At 36.6% G+C, this 22,347-nt stretch overlaps 1 protein-coding gene and 1 pseudogene across 1 annotated transcript; both read left to right on the top strand.

Moving 5' to 3' along the window:
• The first annotated feature begins 4,193 nt into the window (after positions 1-4,193).
• LOC120766945 lies at positions 4,194-5,399 on the top strand (annotated as a pseudogene).
• Positions 5,400-7,741: 2,342 nt separating this feature from the next.
• On the top strand, positions 7,742-8,320 carry LOC120766944. Its single transcript, XM_040092694.1, has 3 exons — positions 7,742-7,942; positions 8,009-8,149; positions 8,234-8,320. The coding sequence occupies exons 1-3, from the start codon at positions 7,742-7,744 to the stop codon at positions 8,318-8,320; spliced, it is 429 nt and encodes a 142-aa protein (XP_039948628.1).
• The last annotated feature ends 14,027 nt before the right edge of the window (positions 8,321-22,347 follow it).

The following is a 22,347-nucleotide window of genomic DNA, read 5'->3' as shown; positions in this document are numbered from 1 at the left end:
TACTATGCTACAGGCTCTGACGACATGAGTTTTTGTTTATCGCTGTATTCCAATCACCTCTTGAAGTCTCCAATAATTTTCTACTTTTAGTTAATACATTCAATTGTCGTTACTAGGGTTTTAATATTAATATAATATCTTTGATATACACGAAGTGTGGTAATGCAATACCAATTTCTTCAAATAAACCTTTCACTTGACAAAAACAGAGTCCATCGCCTTTACTGAAAAAACAACAAAATTTTTCATGTAGGTTTCTTTGATAGTGGAATATAGAAATGACTTAATGGCGAATAATTAATGACATTAACAAAAACTATTAATTTTGTTGATAAATATAACAGCGTAGAAAAGAGGGCGTGTCTAGGAATCCTCCATACAACTCGAATATACAAGGCGTTCAAGGGGTAAAAAAAAGGAAAATTAGATCTAGCACCAACCAGTTTTGGGAGAAAGCCCATATCTCAAAACTACATGACGAAGTTGAGCCAGATTAAGTATTTACATAACTTAGACATTCATAAGTCAAAGTTAGAAATTAGTTTCAAGCACACAAATAGAAATTAGAAATATGGAAGCGCTAAGTTCGGGTGTAAGCATTATGCAACTTGCAAGGAACGCATCCGGCCGTGAATGGATCACAATCAAAGTTGAAATTATATTCAACCTATTTTATCTATTTTAGCCCGTACCACATACTATTAACATGCCAGATAGTAAATGCATACTGTTTGGACTTCATTAAGGTACATACATACTACACAATCATCAATCATATGGAATAAAGTCAGCCAGTTGTTCTAGAACTAGTTATGGGCACAAAGATACAGTTATATTAACTCACCCATTGCCATTGTGATAACTCATATATTAGCTAATTTTTGCGGTAAAAGTCAACTATAGGCACTAGGGTCCACATATTCGGCACCTAGAAGCCTGAACAGTTTTGGTTCGATCTGGCCAAGTTTTGGTCATTAGGTAGCATAGTTCAAACGCACTTTTTATGCAAATTTTCATCTCGTTCTTGATGTGTGTAAAGAAAGTGAAAAAATCAAATGAAATTTAAAATTTTGCTTTATGGGAGTAAGCGTGGTTGTATCTAGTGAATGTTATTTAAAATAATATGAAATTTTACTTTAATCCATTAACGTTTTCTTTGGTCATTTCAAGTTGCAGGAGTATAAAATGTTTGATTAAAAGTAATACTATCTTTAAAAATTGTTACACCTCCTGGTAAATAAAACCCTTTCCGATTTACTTGATACCTTTTGGTTAGCTCATATACAGTATTTCGAAACTTCCTTTTAGCCATAAGAACAACCTCGTCAGCGTATGCTGTCACCCGACTTTATTTTGTATAAGTGCAATAAATATTGAGATTCCTTAAATTTAAACTTCCTATCAGTCTGTAATCTGTCAGCCAAATCAGCTTTAAGAATGCTCTTCATACAATTTATCTATGCAATGACAGAGATTGCGTAATTGTTATTTTATTTGGAGCACATTCATTAAATTCGCCACAACCAATCACTGCAAAACGTGAGTACCATAAAATCAAATTGGAAATTTATGCCATTTTTCATTTTATGATGCATCTCAAGAAGGTGAGAACAAAAGTTATTGCGCCGCGGTAACTTAAACATTGAAACCCGCACATCTATACTGAGCTTCTATATAAATGTTCTTCTTACAGAGAAGGCAGCAAAAGTCTTCGAAAAGCTGTAAGCCATTGCGTATACGTAACAGATCAAATTTCACAACAGACGGGCGAATACACCAAGGGAGTAATGTCACAGAAGCTGTTTATGAGGTAAATACAGAGTAAACAAAGGAACGAAGAAAACGAACGAATAACGAAGAGTTATAGGTAATTGGAATCGTCAAATATCAAATCTGGAAGGCAACTATATTTAATGAACTTCTTATTAAATCACTAAAACCTGTTCTCCATTTTACACCTTTTCACTTTGTTGCTGTCAGGCATTTCAATGGATTTTCAAACTGAAGAACAATTCACGTCGATGCGGAATATAAAATGCCTGACGGCTGACTCACACGGAGAAATTTGAGAAGAAATTTTCGAATGACATTGCATTGGACCAGAAACGTAAACTGTTACCCGTTGGCAATTATTTATCTGTTTATTATGATTTAGTTGATGTTATTTAAGATGTATAAAATGAATCCATTACTTTTGCGTTAAATTGCAGGTTTTAGGCGGAATAAGCACCGTTTTGTTTGTTAACTTCTTCGTTTCGAGGATATTGTCATAATGCCTGTTTAATAAGAAACCTAGGCTTTTTTTGCAAAAAACTATGACAGCACTTTTATCATACTTCGCTTTAGCAAAAGTTTTCAGACCGACAACCCTGGCTTGGCCACCAATTGCGCCAGCTCACAGAAATTCGGCATCATGCCAACTTAATAATCATACATCGAGCTTCTTTTTGTATCCAGCTTTTATTTCAATTGTTCCACAAGGCTTTTTGAGCAGTTTTTAGCTCCTTGACTATTTTAAAAGTGTTTAATTGAGGTCTAACTCTCGACGATTTAAATTATCAAGAAAAAAATGTAAAATATGAATTTGTTGCTGTAATTTTAGGGCGTGCTCAAACAACTCAGAATACTATCTCAAAACTCTTTGACAAGTTTTATTAGTCAGTCGACTTTGGGGACTCTCCCATTCTGCCCATTAAGGCAGGTTTTTCCCATCTTGGCTTTTACTAGTACTTACATTATATTTTCCCTACTGCTCGAACTAAATCCTGCTTCACTGGTTTTCACTTTTATATACATACGTTTAATTGTACGTAAATCCAATCCGATAATATTTCAGCATTTTTTACATTTGCATAATTATAAATTTTTTGCTGAGAACTCACTTAAATGGAAAATCCGTAATTCTGCACTTACATTGATTTTAATTAACTATCCTTTCGTCTGCATTTATTTTTTTATGCAAGTGATTGGAAACGAAAGTTAGTTAAGGCAGCATTTCAAAGCATACTTCATGTGAGATTAAATTGAAATGCTAAACAAAAAGAGTACAAGGATAAAATTCACGTGACATAGGGTATCGTTTACAGAACATATGCAAAGAAATGTCAGTCGCTGTCTCTAGCCTCTCTACACACTAGCTAATACTACTTTTAAAACGATTTTATTAGCTCCACTTGAACACACTTTCCATTGACACTGAAACACAAGTATTATAAACTATGTTCGGACCGACATTGAAAACACATTTGTATGTTGTGGAATATAAGTCGTTCGGACCGATAACTTGTGTTTTCGCTGAGTTTTTACTGACAGCTCACAAATTTATTGTTTGTTTACATTTGAGCAACGAGAATGGTAAGTTTTAAAATCCTTCATATTTGCTTATAATTACTACTAAAGGTGGTGTTTTTTAGAATTCTGAGAAAAATATGTTAATTGCGAAAGCATTGACTTCGAGAAGCCAAATAAATATCCTTCTCAACGACAATTCTTCAAGAGAACTCTTGGAATGTGACAAAAAAGATAGCCGAGTTAAAGAAACAACATCTAATCGTACTAGATTTAATAAAGGACCTTGGGATGCCGATTAATTCATGTTGGGCAAAAGTGTGTATATGTTCCTACTGATGCAAAAATTTTCAATCATATATTATTAATTCCAGCAACGTAAAAATTAGTTTTGGGAACACGATTGCCAAAGAAACTGATCTACTTTTTTTAAAGAGAACTTTCGCATGGACCGAAGTTCCTTTGATAAATAATGTGACATCCTCCGCCCGTTACAAAAAATGGATACAAATTACCGGAAAGCTATTCCTATCGAGAAAAGAGTGACTATAACATTATTTGCTTTAGGGTCATCTGCAGAGTATCGTAGTAGCGCCAACATGTTCGGTGTAGGAAAATCTACGGGTTGCGAAATTTTATTGGAATTTTGCACCGAAATCTGGAGATTACTGTAACCATCCTATTTTAAAATGTTGCCTCTAAACAGAAAAAAATATAACCGAATTGATGATTGGTTTCGAGGTAATTGGATTCCCACAATGCTTAGGAGCAATTGGTTATAAAATCTTAAATTTGCGCTAGTGTTCTAATAATTGTATACAGACGGATGCCACATTGAGATTCATCCATCATCTGACGAAGCTGTGGATTATTATAATTATAGAGGGTGATATTCCACCGTTTTAATGGCATTAGTTGATGCTAAGTAAATTCTAAAAACTCAATATACATATAAGTACATAAGTAATGTTTACAATGTATTTTCAGATACCGTTTTACATACATAAACGTATCCCGAGCGATGTAATGGCTCTCAAATTTATGAGACGTCATCACTTAAGAAAGAAATAGATAATTGTCCTTTACTAAGCGAAACGTCTAGAGAATTTCCAAGCGTAAATGTGCCAGTATTTATTATTGGGGATTCGGCTTTTCGATTTAGCAAACAACTAATGAAACCGGATCTATTTAGCGTAAATCAAAATAATGGTGAGAAGGTATTCACCTACGCTCTTTCGAAAACACGTACATAGAGATGTCGAAAATGCTTTTGGACACCTCAAGGCCCGTTTTCGACACATCGGAAAAGGAATTGACAACTCTGTACGGAATGCCAACTCCATAATAAAAGCATGTTGTGTCCTTCACAATTTTTTAAATGATAACAACGACAAGCTAAACGCTAAATGGTTACGCGCTTTGGAAGAGTTGGAGACTAGACGCCAAAATCCGTGTGATGTTTCATATCTGACGACCCAATTAATGGAGAAATGACTCGGACAGCACTTTTTACATATTATGGTAAGTACATGTGTATATTGTATAACAATGTCTACATTTTACACAATTACATACACATTAAATCAAAGATAAAGTTGTACACACCAAACAAAATTTAATTTTATTTTCCATATAATTCTAATTTATTTTCCATATAAAAACTAATTCACGTCAATGTTAAACATCTTCAAAAACAAAATATATTCATTTGTTTATTTATTTATTTAAAAATTCAAGTAATAGTTGATTTGTTTCTTTAGACTCTTTCATATACTCTTCCATCAGTTGGGTTTTTTATTGTCGTTTTCAATCATTTTTTTCGTCATGTCCATAATTTTTATGCTGGTTTCATTAGATTCCTGACTTGCTTTCTCGAGCTGTTTTTCAATTTTTTCAAATTTTCTTCTTAATAATGAGGCTCTGAAAATGATTCATTTTTTTTATTTATAGAATCACTCGGCTCGGGAGACGGTATTGTTTGCGAAGAAGTATCGGCTGGCGACATCGGCATCGCTGAGGGCGAAGGTAGGCAAACCGGTGATGGCAATGGAGATGCAGCAACAAATTTCACCGAAATTTCAAGTGGTTCGGAGTCAGTAACACCTTTTTAAAAATGTATATATGTATGTAAGTATAAATAATATACTGATTTACAAAACAAATGTTTCTTACTTTGAAAGCTTTCCTCAACTAAGCTCTCGGCGTCGTAGCTGACGTACGGCAACAGTACGGCTCTAATTTTTTCGTACAGTGGCCAGTGCGACGGGGAACCGCCAGTTGACCCGAGTGCTGTCTTCTCTTTCCTGTAAAACATGATATTTATGTAATAACTATGTATATTATTCCATAATTTTATTTAATTACCTATATCTCTGTGAAAGATTGTGCATTTTAGATTTAATTTCACTCGCCGTGAAATGCACCCCTTGTTGCTGCAACTCCATTGCAATTTCCTCCACTATGTAGTTATTCTTCCTTGGCCCGCGAAAAGCACTAATTAGGGATGGCAAAATCGATTCCGATTCTACTCGAGAATCGAGTTTTCTCGTAAAATAATCGAGTTTTCGGAATCGATCTTCACTAGTCAAAGTTGATTAAGAATCGATTCTTGACATTCGACTTTACTATTAATTAAATTAATTGGTATATAAAATTTATGCCACAATTATTATAGAGTAGTCAAAAAATATGTATTCTTATTTTTCCCTGAATTACATTTTTAAAGAAAGGATCTTTTTAATTTGTAAAAAAAATTATTATGTTATGATAACAAATGCCCACATACAGATTTGGCAATGGCAATAGCAATACGTTTGAAAGTTAGTATTCTATAAATTCTATCCTGTCGAGATGCCCTGTAAGTGACTAGTTTCAAGTTATACATACTACATACGAGCACAAAAAAACTCGCGATTCTTAATTCTTGACGATAAATTTATTGAAATAGCGCCTAGCGCTGTATGGATTTACTTTAAAAAAATAAACAACGGGTCGAATGTCCAGTGTCACCAATGTGAAAAGCAATTTAAATATAATAATAATACGTCTAGCTTCATCAAACATTTCGAAAAATCAAATAAACGGAAATTGTAAGGTTTGCTTAAACTGACAATTAGCTTATTGTTGTTTTACTTATTTTAAATTTATTGAAAAACTTATTTTATTAAACTTGTTTAAACAACTTGAATTATTTAAAAAAAAAATTAAATGAAATGTTATGTTCTTGGTACCTTATTTATAAACAAAACAATGTAATTGTTTTTAACTATTTTTGTGTTTTATTTAATCGATTTGAATAATTCATTCAATTTATGCCTTGTGATTTAATAAATAAATTTTTGGCCTTTTAATTTAAAATCGATTAGAATCGAAAGAATCGATTCTTGCCCCCGGATAATCGATTCTTAGAATCGAAAAATATAGAAAAATAGTCAGAATCGAGAATCGATTCTGTAACCAATCTTGCCATCCCTAGCACTAATTTTATTCTGCCGCAATTCAATCAGTAGGGCTTCTGCCCTGTCACTCCACCAATTTCTTTTCTTGAATTTTTGTTTTTCCATTTTTTGAATTCAATATTCAATATCAACTGTCAACTGTATTTGTGTATGGAATGTAAACAAATATCAAGTGACAATTTAGGGCCGGCAAAATATGTCTTCCAAAAAAATCGATTAAACTAGAGCAGGCACCGACTATAACGAGTGGAATGTAAGTTTTCAAATAGTTTTCAGCGAAAACTGAGTTTTCGTTTGACAGATTTTACATGGGCGAAAACACAAGTTTTCTTGCGAAAACCAGTTTTTCCCCCGAAAACATGTTTTCGTTGTCGGTCCGAACATATTAATACATACGTATGTATATTTTGCTTGAGCAGCACCACAAATAAAATTACCCTAAAAGTATGCAACGTGTAACTGCATAAACTATTGACGCTGTCATATGAATTTCAAATGTACTCAAATACTTATTCTTGACGAAAATGCATCACTGCATGTGGCTACATATAAATTGAGAATTATTATTATTATTTTGCTTACAACAATAATGCCATGCAGCTTATGCCTGGTTTTCACTGGGTCATATTTGACGTCAAATGCTGTCAAAATAATGAAAACGGGTTGTCATATGGTGTCAGTTGCGTTTGCCGGCATATTTGCCAACGAACGGCAATTTAAATTGACAGCGAAATGAAAACAATCAAAATACGTTATGTGGCAATATTTGACAGCAAAATTAGATTTGCCAACATGTTGGCAAATTATTTCCATTTGCCGCGCGAATGATGTGCAAAAATAAATAAAAAAGATTTTTCACTTTTCAAGGTAAGTGTTTTATTATATTTTCTAATTTCAATTAATGTATTATTCCAACCTTTTTCAGTTTCAAAATGGCAGAAGAAATGAGTGCAAATACAGAAATGTTAATTCCAAGAATCAAGCGGGTGCGAAAAATGAACGCAAAGTGGACAGCGGAGGAGACTGAGCAACCAATTCAAGAAATGGAGTCAAGGGAAGGAACCTGGAATTTCCTTTCCGCCGATTATCGCGATAGGAATTTGCGTGAGGCTCAGTGGCATGAAGTGGCAGAAACACTAAATATGCCACGAGCCGAAGTATCAGCCAAGTGGAACAGCCTTCGTTGTTCTTTTCGCGTAAGTTTTTCACATATAGTACACAACAAATTGCATTATACATATACATATACATATATCTTTTAGGCGGCCTTCAACCGAAGGGCTCATACAAAAAGTGGACAAGGTGCTGGAAGAACGCCTACCATGAACCCACTCTACAATTCGCTAAAGTTCCTCGAGCCTACATTAAATGTTGAAGCGAGCACCACTTCAAATTTAATAAATGTAAGTATATACATATATGTATATATAATAATTTATAAAAAAAATATTAATATTTATTTTTCATGTGTTTATTTGTTATTATAGGACAGCTCGTCGACCCTGACCACTCCAACAATATTGTTTGAGTCGGAAATGGTATCTGGCGATATACCACCAACGCCATCTACATAACGACCCAATTTAAGGAAACGTCGTGTTGAAAAAAACGACGATGGATACATTGAAGTAGTTCAACGTGCGCTGGAGACCCTCACATCTGCTACAAAAACTGATGCTTGGGATGATTTAGGCAACTTTGTGGCATCAAACGGCCGTGAGTGGGACCAAGAATCTCCACAACTGGCCAGAGAATTCCAGCAGGACATATGTATGTGAGTTGATATTTAAGTATCAGCAGAAATTCTTACCGTGTGAAATTCTTAACAGTTGCAGAATTGTATATGTAATAAAACATAATTTTGCTGTTATTTTATAGCTCAGCATAATGCCGTTTAAATATAAAATCTTTAACTAGTCAAATGAAATGATGTACCTAATGTTCCTTTTTTATATCTTTTTATATATATTTTAAATGAACTTAGTATTTTTATAATTAGTAATAAAATAATAAATATAAAATAAGAAATGAATTACGTTCAATGATATTATTTTATATTAGTTTTACCTTGCGAAAACGCCTCCATCAGATTCCCGACCATAAGCTCCAACTTCAACAAATAAAAATTTATAGTCGGCATCAACCATAGCCATCAAAACGATGCTATTGTATTTCTTGTAGTTGAAATACTCAGAACCGCAGTTCGCAGGCGCCTGAATTGCTATATGTTTCCCATCCAATGCACCGCAACAATTAGGGAAATTCCATCGCTGGTAAAAACGTTCCGCTATTTCTGTCCATTCCTCATGAGTGTTTGGAACCTTATTAGAAAATATTTTATATTTATCACTGACTAACGTGAATAGGCATGAATACTCACTTTTAAAAACTCGTCCTTTAAAGCTTTAAAAATTGCACTACACGTGTTATGCACTATATGGCAGATGGTAGTTTTCCCCAATAGAAAAACACTCATAAAACTCGAGAAGTTATCACCTGTGGCTAAATAGCGTAGTGTTACCGCCAGTCTTTCACCGACCGAGATCGTTTCACGGAATCGTGTGTTTCTTTTGTAAATATATATGGAGTAAGACGCAACACTAAAAAATCGAAATCTTCCAGAGTCATCCTCAGGAAGTTCTTCAACCACTTTGGGTCCTGAGAAACCAGCTTGGATCGAAGTGTGGCGTAAAATCCACTGGTGCAACGATTCCTTAATCCTGGTCTAATCCACCACTGCTTTGGTTTCCTTTGCTGAGTCCTTTTCTTTTTCCAAGCTTTTAATGACGTTATAAGACATAACGCCGCAGTTACTATTGCAATTTTTCTATTTTTATTCATTTTTACACTTTCACGCACTTATTTAAAAATAATTATATCTTCAATTTAACAGCTGTCAAAATTGCCTGTTCACAATTGACATACATAAATGAAAACAGGTGGTCAATCATCTGACACAAAAAATTGACGACAGTTTTTGAAAGGCACTGCAGTATCGACATTCGGTCAGTTTGGATGTTGTAATGAAAACGCATTTGCCACCAAAAGCACAGCTGTTCGTTTAGGCAGTTTTTGATGTCAATTATTTTTACCTAGTGAAAACCAGGCATTATGTTGCGTTAAACAGACACAACGTTCAGACATGATACCCCTGATGATGATGAGTCAATACCCAAAAATTTATCTCAGCTATCGGCTGATAAAAACGGTTATTAAACAAATGCATTCGCCGCACATCTTGCTGATAGTTTTCGTCCAAATGAGAGTAATGAAATTGCGTTTCACAATAATTATCAACCAGATCATACAATCAATTCAATTACAGCTACTATATAAAAGCTCAAAATGATTCTGAAGAGGATGCGGTGAATTGTAGTTTTGATTATATTGATGCTGAAGTCGAATTTATTGAAAAAGAAGAAAGGAACTGCTTCGATGACTTGTTAAAAATATCGCAGTCGGAGAATATTTCTGTACCAACATCTTCGAAAGCAGTTTTACAGCAAGCGACCTGCATATTGAGAACTGTTGCGCCAGGAAATTATTTGCACATAGGCCTAGAAAAGCAACTAAAGAGTATCGCGATAACGTTGAGTGACGTTGATAAATAAAATCGATGTCGGTATTGACGGCTTACCTTTGGACAAAAGCTCAAATGTAAGTTTGGGACCTATATTGGCAAAATTGCATCCAAAAAGAAATAGGAAGGTGATCTTGATTGGTGTTTTTGAAGGCAAACAGAAACCGGCAGACGTGAATAATTATTTACACGATTTTGCTTATGAGCTAAAAATCTTAATGCAATACGGAATGGAAGTCAATGACAGAAGAATCAAAGTAAAAGTGCGATGCTTTATTTGCGATGCCCAGCAAGAGCATTTATCTGCCAAACAGTGGGTCACAACTCTTTTCAAGGATCTAGCAAGTGCACACAAGTGGGTAAAAAAATAAACAATAAAAAAAATAACTTACAGTACATTAACGGAAAATCTTCGAACTGACGATGACTTTGCTGCAAGAAATAGCGTGGGCCATCATAAAAAAATTGAAAAATCGTGTCTCGAAGAAAGAGGTGTGGCAATGGTATCCGCTTTTCCTGTTGAACTAATGCACCTTTTAGATCTTGGAGTTGTAAGAAAAATGCCTAAATGCCTAATAGATGGTCCGAATATTGGATATCAGTTGACAAAGCATCAGAAAAATATACTGTCGAAAACTTTGGTATCGCACATACCTTGTATCTGACAGTATTTATTATTATTTCTCTTTGTTGCACTGTGCATATGCATTGATTTCGTCACAAAAAACCTATGAAAACATTTTAGAAGAAATAAAGCAAATGCTTAATTACTTCGTGCACCTTTTCCCAACCTTATATGGAGAAGAAAAAATGAATTATAATGTACATTAAGTGCTGCATTTGGTGGATTCCGTTAAATCGTGCGGTTTTCTGAATTTATTCTCAGCATATGCTTTCGAAAATTTCTTCCAAAACCTTAAAGCGGTTCGTTATAAGACCCCGAGAAACATTACAACAAATAAATAACAGATACCAATATGAAAACGTGTTTACAAAAGACAGATATGTGGGTCCAAAAGTCAATAGATGTGGAAAATTATTTGATTTTATGGAAATGACTTTAATATCAGCGATAAATTACAGGATATTTTTTGCTACCTTAAACCGGGAGTGGCAATACAAATTGTAAGATTATCGAAGAAAGATGATGATGTTTATATGCATGGAAAAGATTTGAAAAACTGCTGCAATCTATTTATGGAACCATTGAAATCGATGGTAGATTTGGGCGTTTTCATAGCTAACATTGACACCGAAGAAGCGGAGCAAATCTATGATGTCTAACTTATTTTATACAAATTAATGTGTCTGCCTGACAATAATCAATTTGTATTTCTACCGATTATTCACAGCAAGGACCTATAATGGTAACTCATCCACGGGCTGAAGTCTTTTAGCGTGAAATCGGTTGTGGAAAATTACAAAAACGAAAGTGAGTTCTTTTAATGCGAAAAGTAGATATTTCACTACATGATGTGTTTAATTTATGTTTTCAGATTCTTGTCCATGCAAAATCGCCAGTCTAAAAAAAAAAATTGACGAAATGCAACAACATATAGAGAAATTGACAAAACAAGTTGACACCACAAGTGAGCTGTTGCGAAAACTCACCACCGCACAGTCAACAAATAATGCCTTCATAAATGCAATGAGTTGCAGGCGCAAGACTATAAATATATGTATGTACATACATATTTCCATTAAAGACCGACGATGCATTAAAAGAACTATACACAGAATTGGAAGGCAACAAGGAAAAATATGTGAGTTTATTTAAAAACATTACACTTCAGTGTCACATTTTAATTCAAAAAACAAAATTTTTTATTGCAGATGCCTATAATACAAGACTAGGGGTCGAATCGTTACATCCGTGAACGTATCATTCGTCACGTAAAAGCCTGTATTTCGTATTATGACGGGCGTGATCGTAACGCTTCTATCGTGATCTGGCATGATGACATACGTGAACGAGTATATAAACGTATCCGTTCGTTCGAACGCGAACTACCAATCGCAATAGACAAATTTATGGAAATGTGAGTAAAATTTTTTAAATTTTTAAGTATTTTATAATTTTTAGTAATAAAGGACATACAAAAAAAAGCAATGAATGGAATATCTGATTAAAAATTTAAAAAAAAATTATTTATATGAACGAAATTTTTGTATTTTAGTTGACAATAAAAATAAAATTATCTACAAGGTTAAGGACGTATACATTTTTTAATTAAATGTATTAAAGAATACTTTATTTGATCTCTTATCGTTTGGTCGATTGAGGTGAAGCGGTTCGCTACCCCGGTGTCCATTTCTCCCGTGTTCGAACTTAGAGATCGGCAAACCGTTTAGTATCCAATACAAATTTACAGAGGCGATTAATTTCAATGCTCGCCAGATCGGTGGGATGTCTGAAGGTATGTGCCCCAAGTGCCTCAGTCTTGATCTCCCAAAAGCTGGGCAGTCAAGAAGAAAGTGCTGGCTAGTTTCTACTGCATCTTCTTCCAAGCAGCTTCTGCATGCGGCGTCCGGTAAGATTCCCAGTCTTACAGCGTGTATGCCAATGGGGCAGTGGCCCGTCAAGAGCCCCATCATTAATGAGAGGCTAGCCTTGTTGAGGGCAAAGAGATCACTAGATCTCCTTCGATCTATCTTTGGCCAAAAGGCTTTTGCGACCGTGCAGGTACTAATGCTGACCCATCGCTGACCGAGCAGCCGCCAGGCTCAGCTATCTAGTAGTAGAACACAAGAGGATGCCGGAGCACCTACCCGTTCCCATTCTACAGATAGTGATTCTAGGGTGCCTTTCCTTGCTAGCTCATCAGCTTTGCAGTTGCCCGCGATTCCGCTGTGGCCCGGCACCCATACAAGTCTTATAATGAAAGCTCTCGCCGCCAGAGACAGTGACGCCAGACACTCTTCGACCAGCCCTGAACGCACTGTGAATGAGTTCAAGGCTAGAATCGCCGCTCTGCTATCCGAGTGAATGGTCACCTCCCTGAAGTTAGACGCTCTACTGAGCAGCATATCTGCTGCTACCTTGATGGCTGCAACCTCAGCCTGGAAAACACTGCAATAGTCGGGAAATCTGATGCTGGATTTTATGGAGAGCTCCCAACAGTAGACTCCTCCAACAAACTTCCCCCCAAGCTTTGACCCATCTGTAAAGAAGCTTACTGCCCTTCTCCTCCAACGGCTTCTTCCCTGCCAAACCTCCCTCGTCGGTATATGTGCAGAGAAGGAGCCACCGGAGTTCGATATAGCGACTCCATGATCCAGATGATCCGGTATGCAGTCGAAGCTTGTGAGGATATCCGAGTGTTCAGATACCCGCTCCTTTAGGAATCCATACTCTCTGAGCCTAATGGCCACCTTTGCGGCCATACACCTTCCGGCAATATCTACCGGCGTTATGTTCAGAATTGCATTAAGTGCAATGGTTGGGGTGGACCTTAATGCACCACAAATGCTGATGAGCGCAGCTCGTTGAACGCTCTCAAGTTTCTTAGCAAGTGTGGTCTTCTGTAAAGCCCTCCACCACATGAAGACTCCATAGAACATTATGGGCTTGACTATGGTGTCATAGAGCCGGAGTACCACCTTCGGTGAGAGGCCCCACCTCTTGCCAATAGCTCCTCTACAGCAGTATAGGGCAATCGATGCCTTTTTGACTCTCTCCTCGATATTCGGCTTCCATGAAAGCTTCCTATCCAGGATGATCCCTAAATACTTCACAGTATCCGCCGGTTTCAAGCGAATACCCCCCAATAGCGGCAAAGGCGCCTCAGGTATCTTGTATCTTCTACTAAATAAAACCATTTCTGTTTTATTTGGATTTATGGCGAGTCCACTTTCGACCGCCCATTTTGTTACCACGCCGAGATATCCCTGCGTCAACTCATACACGGTGCTTAGAACTTTTACTTCTGTTAGTTTATTGAAAATTTCGCAACAGTTTTGACAGTTCCACATAAATTGCGACCTAAAAATACGATCCAAAGCAATGTGGAATTTAAAAACTATAGTGAATTGAAAATACATTACGATCCGTTTGCTATCGTATGTCATAATGCCAATCACCGCATATGATTGACGTATCATGTAATTTTCTTTCGTATGTTTGCCGATCCGTGCACGGATGTAACGATTCGACCCCTGATAGGTCACAATGCAATCGAAAAATCATTGCATAAATTTACATCAGTTGAATTGTTGCTGGAATACAATTACTTCGGTATGAAGGGCAAAAAATCATTAATCGTGCATGCACTTTTATATATAAAGCAAAATTAATAAAAATAAAAAATTAATTAATTTTCGTTAACTGTGGCATTGAATAATTCTTCGTCCCTATGGTAAGCGAAAGGAGTGATCTGTTACTTTTACTTGTCATGCTGCATCGTTTACCTCGTTCGTTTACCAATGTCTACCAAATCCCGCTGGGAAGTAACAATTATTGAGCTTTACTCTTATTTGAAAATTGATATCCACATTTCTCACGTTTTATTGAAACAAAAAAACTTAGTGTTCACTGGAATTTTACGAATTCAAGCACTTTTTGAATTTCAGTTTTATTAAAAATTGCCAATATAGTTGTAAATTATTTTGTTATCATGGAAATTGATTTTCACTTCAGTCGATGCACTGCAGTATTCCAGGACGTAGAAGCAATCTTCATGATACTCGTATGCTCAAGCAATTACACAATTCACTCAAAATCCGCAAGCTAACAAACTTAACCAAATGTTGTCGGATTAACAAAACCATTATCCATATTGCCTTCAACATGAAATTCAAATATATTTTGTTTTAAAGAACTTTATATTTAATCTTCTTAATTAAATGTATTTGTTAATGTGTTTCTGCAGAAGTTTCAACCATGTATGTTGATAAGTTTAAATTGAAATTTGTAAAATACTAATTTTGGTATTCATCAGAGTACTTCACACTTTCCATCTTCACCACCAATAGTCCATGGAAATGAATTTTGTATGTGGTATTTTCAGTATTAGTAAGAACGGTGAAAAATATTTACATGCGGATTGTGTTTGCTCGTACTGAACAAATGCGTGTACTTATTTGTATATATGTACATATGTATATTTACATAAAATGCAAAATAGCATAACAGATAATAACAGATGCTAAAAATGTCATACAAATCAAATTAAGAAGTTTTCTATGATTCTGAGTCTTTAAAGGAATTAAATTTACTTTACTACACTTACAAGAAAATTAATTTTCCTATTTTTTGGAAAACTAGTATACGAAACCGAGTAAGTTTAGGTCTGACATTAGAGCACAGAGAAGGTATTCGAATACATGTTACAAATACCTGGAAGAGCGACATTATAACATAGTATATCTTCTTCTTTACTAGCGTAGAAACCGTTTACGAAGTTATAGCCGAGTTTACAAAAGCGCGCCTATCGTTTCTTCTTTTCGCAAGGTGGCGCCAATTGGAGATTCCATGCGAAGCCAGGTTCTTCTCCACTTGGTCCTTTCAACGGAGTGGAAGTCGTCCTTTTTCTCTGCTTCCCCCGGTGGGTACTTCGTCGAATACTTTCAGATCTGGAGTATTTTCGTCCATTCGGACGACACGACCCAGTCAGCGTAGCCGCTGTCTTTTAATTCGCTGAACTCTGTCAATGTCTATCTCATATAGCCCATCGTTCCATCGAATGCGATATTCACTGTGGCCAACGCGTAAAGGACCATAAATCTCTCGCAGAATCTTTCTTTCGAAAACTCTCAACGTCGACTCATCAGTTGTTGCCATCGTCCAAGCCTCTGCACCATATAGCAGGATGAGAATAATAAGTGACTTATAGAGTTCGGTTTTTGTTTGTCGAGTGAGGACTTTACTTCTCAATTGTCTACTCAGTCCGTAGTAGCACCTGTCCTGCGTTGGATTTCTAGGCTGACTTTGTTGGTCGTGTTAATATTGGTTCCTAAATGGACGAAATTATCTACAACTTCAAAGTTATGACTGCCAACAGTGACGTGAGAGCCAAGTCGCGGGTGCGACGACTGTTTGTTTGATGACAGGAGATATTTCGTCTTGCCCTCATTCACTGTCAGACTCATTTGCTTTGCTTCCTTGTCCAGTCTGGAGAAAGCAGAGCTAACGGCGCGGGTGTTGAGGCCGATGATATCAATATGATCGGCATACGCCAGCAGCTGTACACTCTGAAAAAAGATTGTACTTTCTCGATTAAGTTCTGCAGCTGGAATTATTTTCTCCAGCAGCAGATTGAAGAAGTCGCACGGTAGAGAGTTGCCTTGCCTGACACCTCGATTGATATCGAACGGTTCGGAGAGTGCCTTCTCGATCCTGACGAAGCTTTTGGTGTTTCTCAACGTCAGTTTACAGAGGCATATTAATTTTCCGGTGATGCCAAATTTTGACATCGCAGCATAAAGGCAGCTCCTTTTCGTGCTGTCAAAAACAGCTTTGAAATCGACGAAGAGGTAGTGCGTGTCGATTCTCTTTTCGCGGGTCTTTTTCAAGATTTGACGCATGGTGAATATCTGATCAGTTGTTGATTTGCCAGGTCAAAGGCCACACTAATAAGGCCAATAATTTGTTGGCGGTGGGCTTCAGTCTTTCACATAGTACGCTCGATAGAACCTCATACGCGATGTTGAGAAGATTTATACCACGATAGTTGGCGCAGATCATGGGGTCTCGTTTTTTGTAGAGTCGCCAGAGCACACTTAAATTCCATTAACTGCCAAAGAGTATATACGTATATTAGATTTAATATAAATAAATCAGTTTTTTTATGTATTCTGAAATGTTGACATATACATCAGCGATGACTTAATCTTTAACGCAACATAAATATGTATATACATTATTAAATCATTCAAATTATATATGAAACTAGCTGGCCCCGCTGCCGTTGTTCTGCGTGAAATTATATATTTTGAAATGAAACTAAAGTTGAATTTATCATTTAAAAAACGCCTGATAAAACTTTATAAAAACATTTTTTGGTTTCGGTTCCTGTGTAAAACATAGCGTTTCCAAATTTATGCCACACACTATGCGACTATCCTTGTGTCCTGTTGATTGTCATCTAAAATTCAATTTTCACTGGAAACGGAATCCAACATTCTTCCTCATTGTATTCGATAGCTGCGCCACAATCAGTCGGGTTCTATTACACAGTTTCGGCACGAATTTGCGAAATATAATAACGACAGATCCTACTTTGAGACGGAAATGATCCGGTGGCATACCAAGCCTTTCCAATAAATTTAGAAACTCCACTGGATAATTCTTCATTGTCAAGACGATCGATCGATTTGTATGAGCGGAAGTCTCCCAGAATTTGACTTTGAATCTTTCAGTTTAAGTCAACAACATCAGTATTTTTGTCAGCTAACATTGTGCGTGCACTTAAGGAATCATAGTTACGATAATTTGTCCAATGTCCGAACATTCGCGCTGAGTTCATCTTTCGTGAACAGATAAACGGCAGATGGAATTTATATCAAACCATCGGAAGTATTAACCGGAATTGACCCATTTCCAATTCTTAGCGAAAGCGATGTACTATAAAATGTCTTCGGCAATATCATTACTGCACGTATCCCATAATTGACGCGGCTGTGAAGGCTGATATGTCGAAATGATTATCGCGAAAAGTGTGGGATCTTCATTTGTATTCGAAGTAGCTATCGCATCGTCCATCGTTTGATTCCAGTGATTAACATGTTCAAGCAATTGTAATTGCAAACATGCTCACAAAGTTGCACACACCGTACCATTCACACTACGCAATGACTCAAATGAAGTTGAACAGCGTACAGTAATCAATATCAACCGAAGAAAGAAGCAATCGTCGTTTTTCAGGTGGATTGTGTAAATTCGTCCTAATGCATTAGTTGAGAAAACACCTGGATGTCCATCTACTGGTTAGCCTTGCTTTCTGCTATTTCCTCGACGATGCATTCCATGTAAAATATCAAGATATTTCCGAATAGAGCAATGTTCTCGCAAATGGATCACAGACGCAAGTTGAGAAAAAACTCGTCAATGTTAATTTTGTTGATGGCGGTGTTTCCTCTGGCTGTACCGTATTCTCTGGGTTGAAAATGTTCATTAATTTTAGTAGTAAATATCCTACAAAGCGCTTTAGTGCAGTTCACGTATTGACCGTATCGTTCAAGACCAATAACCGCCATGTTGCTTCACCAAACTACAATACTCAACATTGATATGAGTTTTGAATGTGAATTAAAAAATAGTGGGGAATATAGTACGATCCATGTGTCGTCAACTTCGATATTCACTCTTCTAAATTGAATGCTGACATACAAACCGAAAAGGGATTGTAGTGTCCGCAAGGTTTGGGTCTTTCTCTGGATCAGGAATTTCCGCAGAAATGATTTCATCTATTTGATCTTGTGTAACCACCGCCACCAATCCGCCATCCAAAAAAGAATGTGGGCGTGCAACAAACCTTTTTTTTTGCATCTCAACAGAGTACATCCAGCATCTAACAGCACCATATACACCATACGTTGCTTTAAGATAAAGTCCATCAGACATCACAGCTGTTGTTTGAAAAGTCGTCACAGCACGACGATCGTGACGATTGCTTGCTGAGTGACCGCACGTGTGCGACATCGCATCATGGGAGTACTCGGTAATGTGCCTTTGACTGCCAATGGATGTTGATGCCAAAAAGAACGCCGACCACTATTAGCGCGACTTCTTCGTGGCATCGTAACAAAGTTCAATCTGTAATTGGTCACTTTGTGTGAAACACACATAATGCTTTCACTGAATAATTTCCAAATTTTTTTGAATAGCCGAAATAAAGAAAGCAAATGACAAATTTGAACAATTAAAATAATAGAAAAACAAAAGGAAAAAAGTTGAAAAAAAAATTTTGTATGAAAAAAAGTTCTTTTTTTTGAATTGTCCAATTTTCCGATTTTTCCTCACGAAAGGCATACGGTTTTTTATTTCTAAACTTTCCTCGATCCACAGCGAACAACCTCTGAAAATTTCATCAAGATTGGTTCAGCCGTTCTCGAGCATTAGCAACAGCAACAGCATTCTTGTATGGGAAAAATAAAAGAGTTCTTTTTAGGGATTTTCCGGCAATTATTCGATTATTTCCGTAAAAACCATCCTTGAGCCTCAACAAACATTTTAAAAAAAGAATTGGCAAAATTGATCCAGGCGTTTTTGAGTTATGCGCTTACCAACACATTTTGCGATTCATTTTTATATAAAGAAATATGTATATTTGTAAAAATTGATGTTAGCGTCGGGGAGCGGTAACAATGAACCCGCTAGGTGATAAATTTTACCTTGGATCTGTAATATGTATGCAATGTTATAGGAATAAATTTTTCCCTATTCATTGAAAAAACCATCAAATATTCCATGCAATCACCTTAAATGTCGGCATAAATTGATCTCTTATATTTTTGTAGCGTCGAAAGAAGTCATTTGAAAAGACGAATTGTACTCTTGTATATGATTTAAAAAATGTTTCGATTCTGGTGATGTCTCAAAAATTAATAATTGTAATGGTTCAGGAGGCGGTTTAAATTCCGGCAATTTTACTTTCCCGTTAGCGCAACACATTCCAGCCGTTTCACCCGAGAATTTAGCCGCTTCACAATGTGGGCATATAACATCCATCATTCCAATATATCCATGTACATTATAGTCGATTGAAGGGTCGTAATCAAATGCAGCACGGAACATATCTTCCAAAACACGACGTCGTATTCGCGTAGGTCTTGCTGGATTTCTTGCATGATGAGCTTCTGCAAATCTATTTCGTGGACGTCGCACTGCACTTTGTGATACTCTTTGTGACAACACGCCCCGAGCATTTCGAGTACATCGACCTATGTTTGATTTTGGACGTGCCGGCATTTTCTTTAAAATAATTTCTTATATGATCACTTCGTTTGAAACACACATAAAGTTTTCACTGAATAATTTTCAATAATTATTCTTTTAAATAGCCGGAATAAAAAAGCAAGCGACCGAAATTGAACGATTCAAATAATTTACAAATCAAAATATTGAAAAACAAAACAAAAAATTATTGTATGAAAAGTCACTTTTTGGAAGTATCCAATTTTTCGACTTTTCCTTATGAAAAGTATATGGTTTTTTTTATATCTAACCCTTTCCAGATCCACAGCGAACAACTTCTGATTTCATGAAGACTGGTTCCGCCGTTCTCGAGCGTTAGCGTTACTAACAAACAAACAATCATACATATATATATGTATTTGTATATACATACAAAATAAAACGTTTGTATGGGAAAAAGAAAAGGGCTGTTTTTTGGAGTTTTCCTGAAACTTTCGTAATTTTTTCTTACATAAGAACCTTCTCCTAATAATAACAAATACAACAAAAAAAAATCAGCCAAATCGGTTCAGCCGTTTATGAGTGATGAAATTACAAAGAAAGTGGCATTGATTTTTATATACATATATAGATATACAACAAAAATTCAAATTTCTTTAATCGTGTTTTCGAAGTTTTAATATAATATGTACATATTTATATATTTAGTACCCATTTACATAATATGAGGGGTTTCGTAAAACCTATTATTGATTGATTTATCCCACATTTATAACTTATCATCTGATGATAGTAAATTTTGTTTGATTCTCAACAATTTGTTATGTATCGTATTTAAAATTGGCGCTGAGATTTATTAACTTTCAATAATTTGGAATTACTTCATTATTTCCATGCTACGGTATATCGTAAATCATACCCTGTTGCTAACATTACTTATGAAAACATCTACTATGTAGTCGGAATAACACACTCGTGGATGGAAGATAGAGTTTGCGTTCAAAAGCATGTTTACAAAGCAGTCCTATCGCGATATACATTACCACAGTGAGTGTTAATACTTCTCGAATAGACGACGCTTCTAATAGAAGATATATGTAAAGGAACTGTGTGACGGCATTTCAAACTCCTTACATACAGCTACAAACGAAGCCATTGGTTTTCGGAAAAAGCAAAAGAACAGCTGGTACGACGAGGAGTGCCGTGACGCAGCGGAGAGAAAACAGACTGCCGACCTTGCAACGTTACGATCGACCTCAACACGTGCGGGATGGGAAAGATACCGAGAGTTGAAAAGGGAAGCGAGACGTATCTCCAGACAAAAAAAGAAAGAGACCGAAATGCTTGAGTACGAAGAGCTTGATAAGCTGGCCAACAGGGGTAATGCTCGGAAATTCTACGAAAAAATGCGGCGACTAACAAAAGGTTTCAAAACCGGAGCATTCTCTTGTAGAACTCCCAAAGGTGTTGTAGTGACCGATGCCCAGGACATACTTAAATTATGGAGGGAATACTTCTGCAGCCTTCTGAATGGCACTGAACGTACAACGCCAGGAGAAGGCGAACCGATTCCCAATCGATGACGATGGAGGAAACGTTCCATTGACTGACCATGAAGAAGTTCGAATAGCAATTACCCGTCTGAAGAACAACAAAGCGGCGGGAGCCGATAGATTGCCGGCCGAGCTATTCAAACACGGCGGCGAAGAACTGATAAGGAGCATGCATCAGCTTCCTTGCAAAATATGGTCGGACGAAAGCATGCCCAACGATTGGAATTTAAGTGTGCTCTGTGCAATCCAAAAAAGGGAGACCCCACAATCTGCGCCAACTACCGTGGGATAAGCCTCCTCAACATCGCACGTAAAGACCACCGTCAATAGACTGAATGGATCTTATCAATATGGCTTTAGACCTGGAAAATTAACAACCGACCAGATATTCACCGTGCGACACGGCGTAGAAAAGACCCGTGAAAGGAGAATCGACACACACCATCTCTGCGAAAGATTTATGGTGCTTTGCGCGTTGGCCACGGCGAATAAATCATTCGATCGAACGGTGAGCTGTATGAGATATACGACTACATTGACATAGTTCAGCGAATTAAAAGACAGCGGCAACGCTGGCTAGGTCATGTTGTCCGAATGGACGAAAACACTCCAGCT

The sequence above is a fragment of the Bactrocera tryoni genome, chromosome 1 (assembly GCF_016617805.1).
Source record: "Bactrocera tryoni isolate S06 chromosome 1, CSIRO_BtryS06_freeze2, whole genome shotgun sequence".
NCBI classification, from domain to species: Eukaryota; Metazoa; Arthropoda; class Insecta; order Diptera; family Tephritidae; genus Bactrocera; species Bactrocera tryoni.
This window is presented reverse-complemented; position numbering and strand designations above follow the sequence as displayed.

Bases quoted from the DNA above. Each gene is read 5' to 3' on its own strand.
- LOC120766944 (XM_040092694.1), top strand. From the start codon at position 7,742: ATGAACGCAAAGTGGACAGCGGAGGAGACTGAGCAACCAATTCAAGAA. The intron at 7,943-8,008 runs GTAAGTTTTTCA...TATATCTTTTAG, and splicing joins GCCTTCGTTGTTCTTTTCGC to GCGGCCTTCAACCGAAGGGC. The intron at 8,150-8,233 runs GTAAGTATATAC...TTGTTATTATAG, and splicing joins CCACTTCAAATTTAATAAAT to GACAGCTCGTCGACCCTGAC.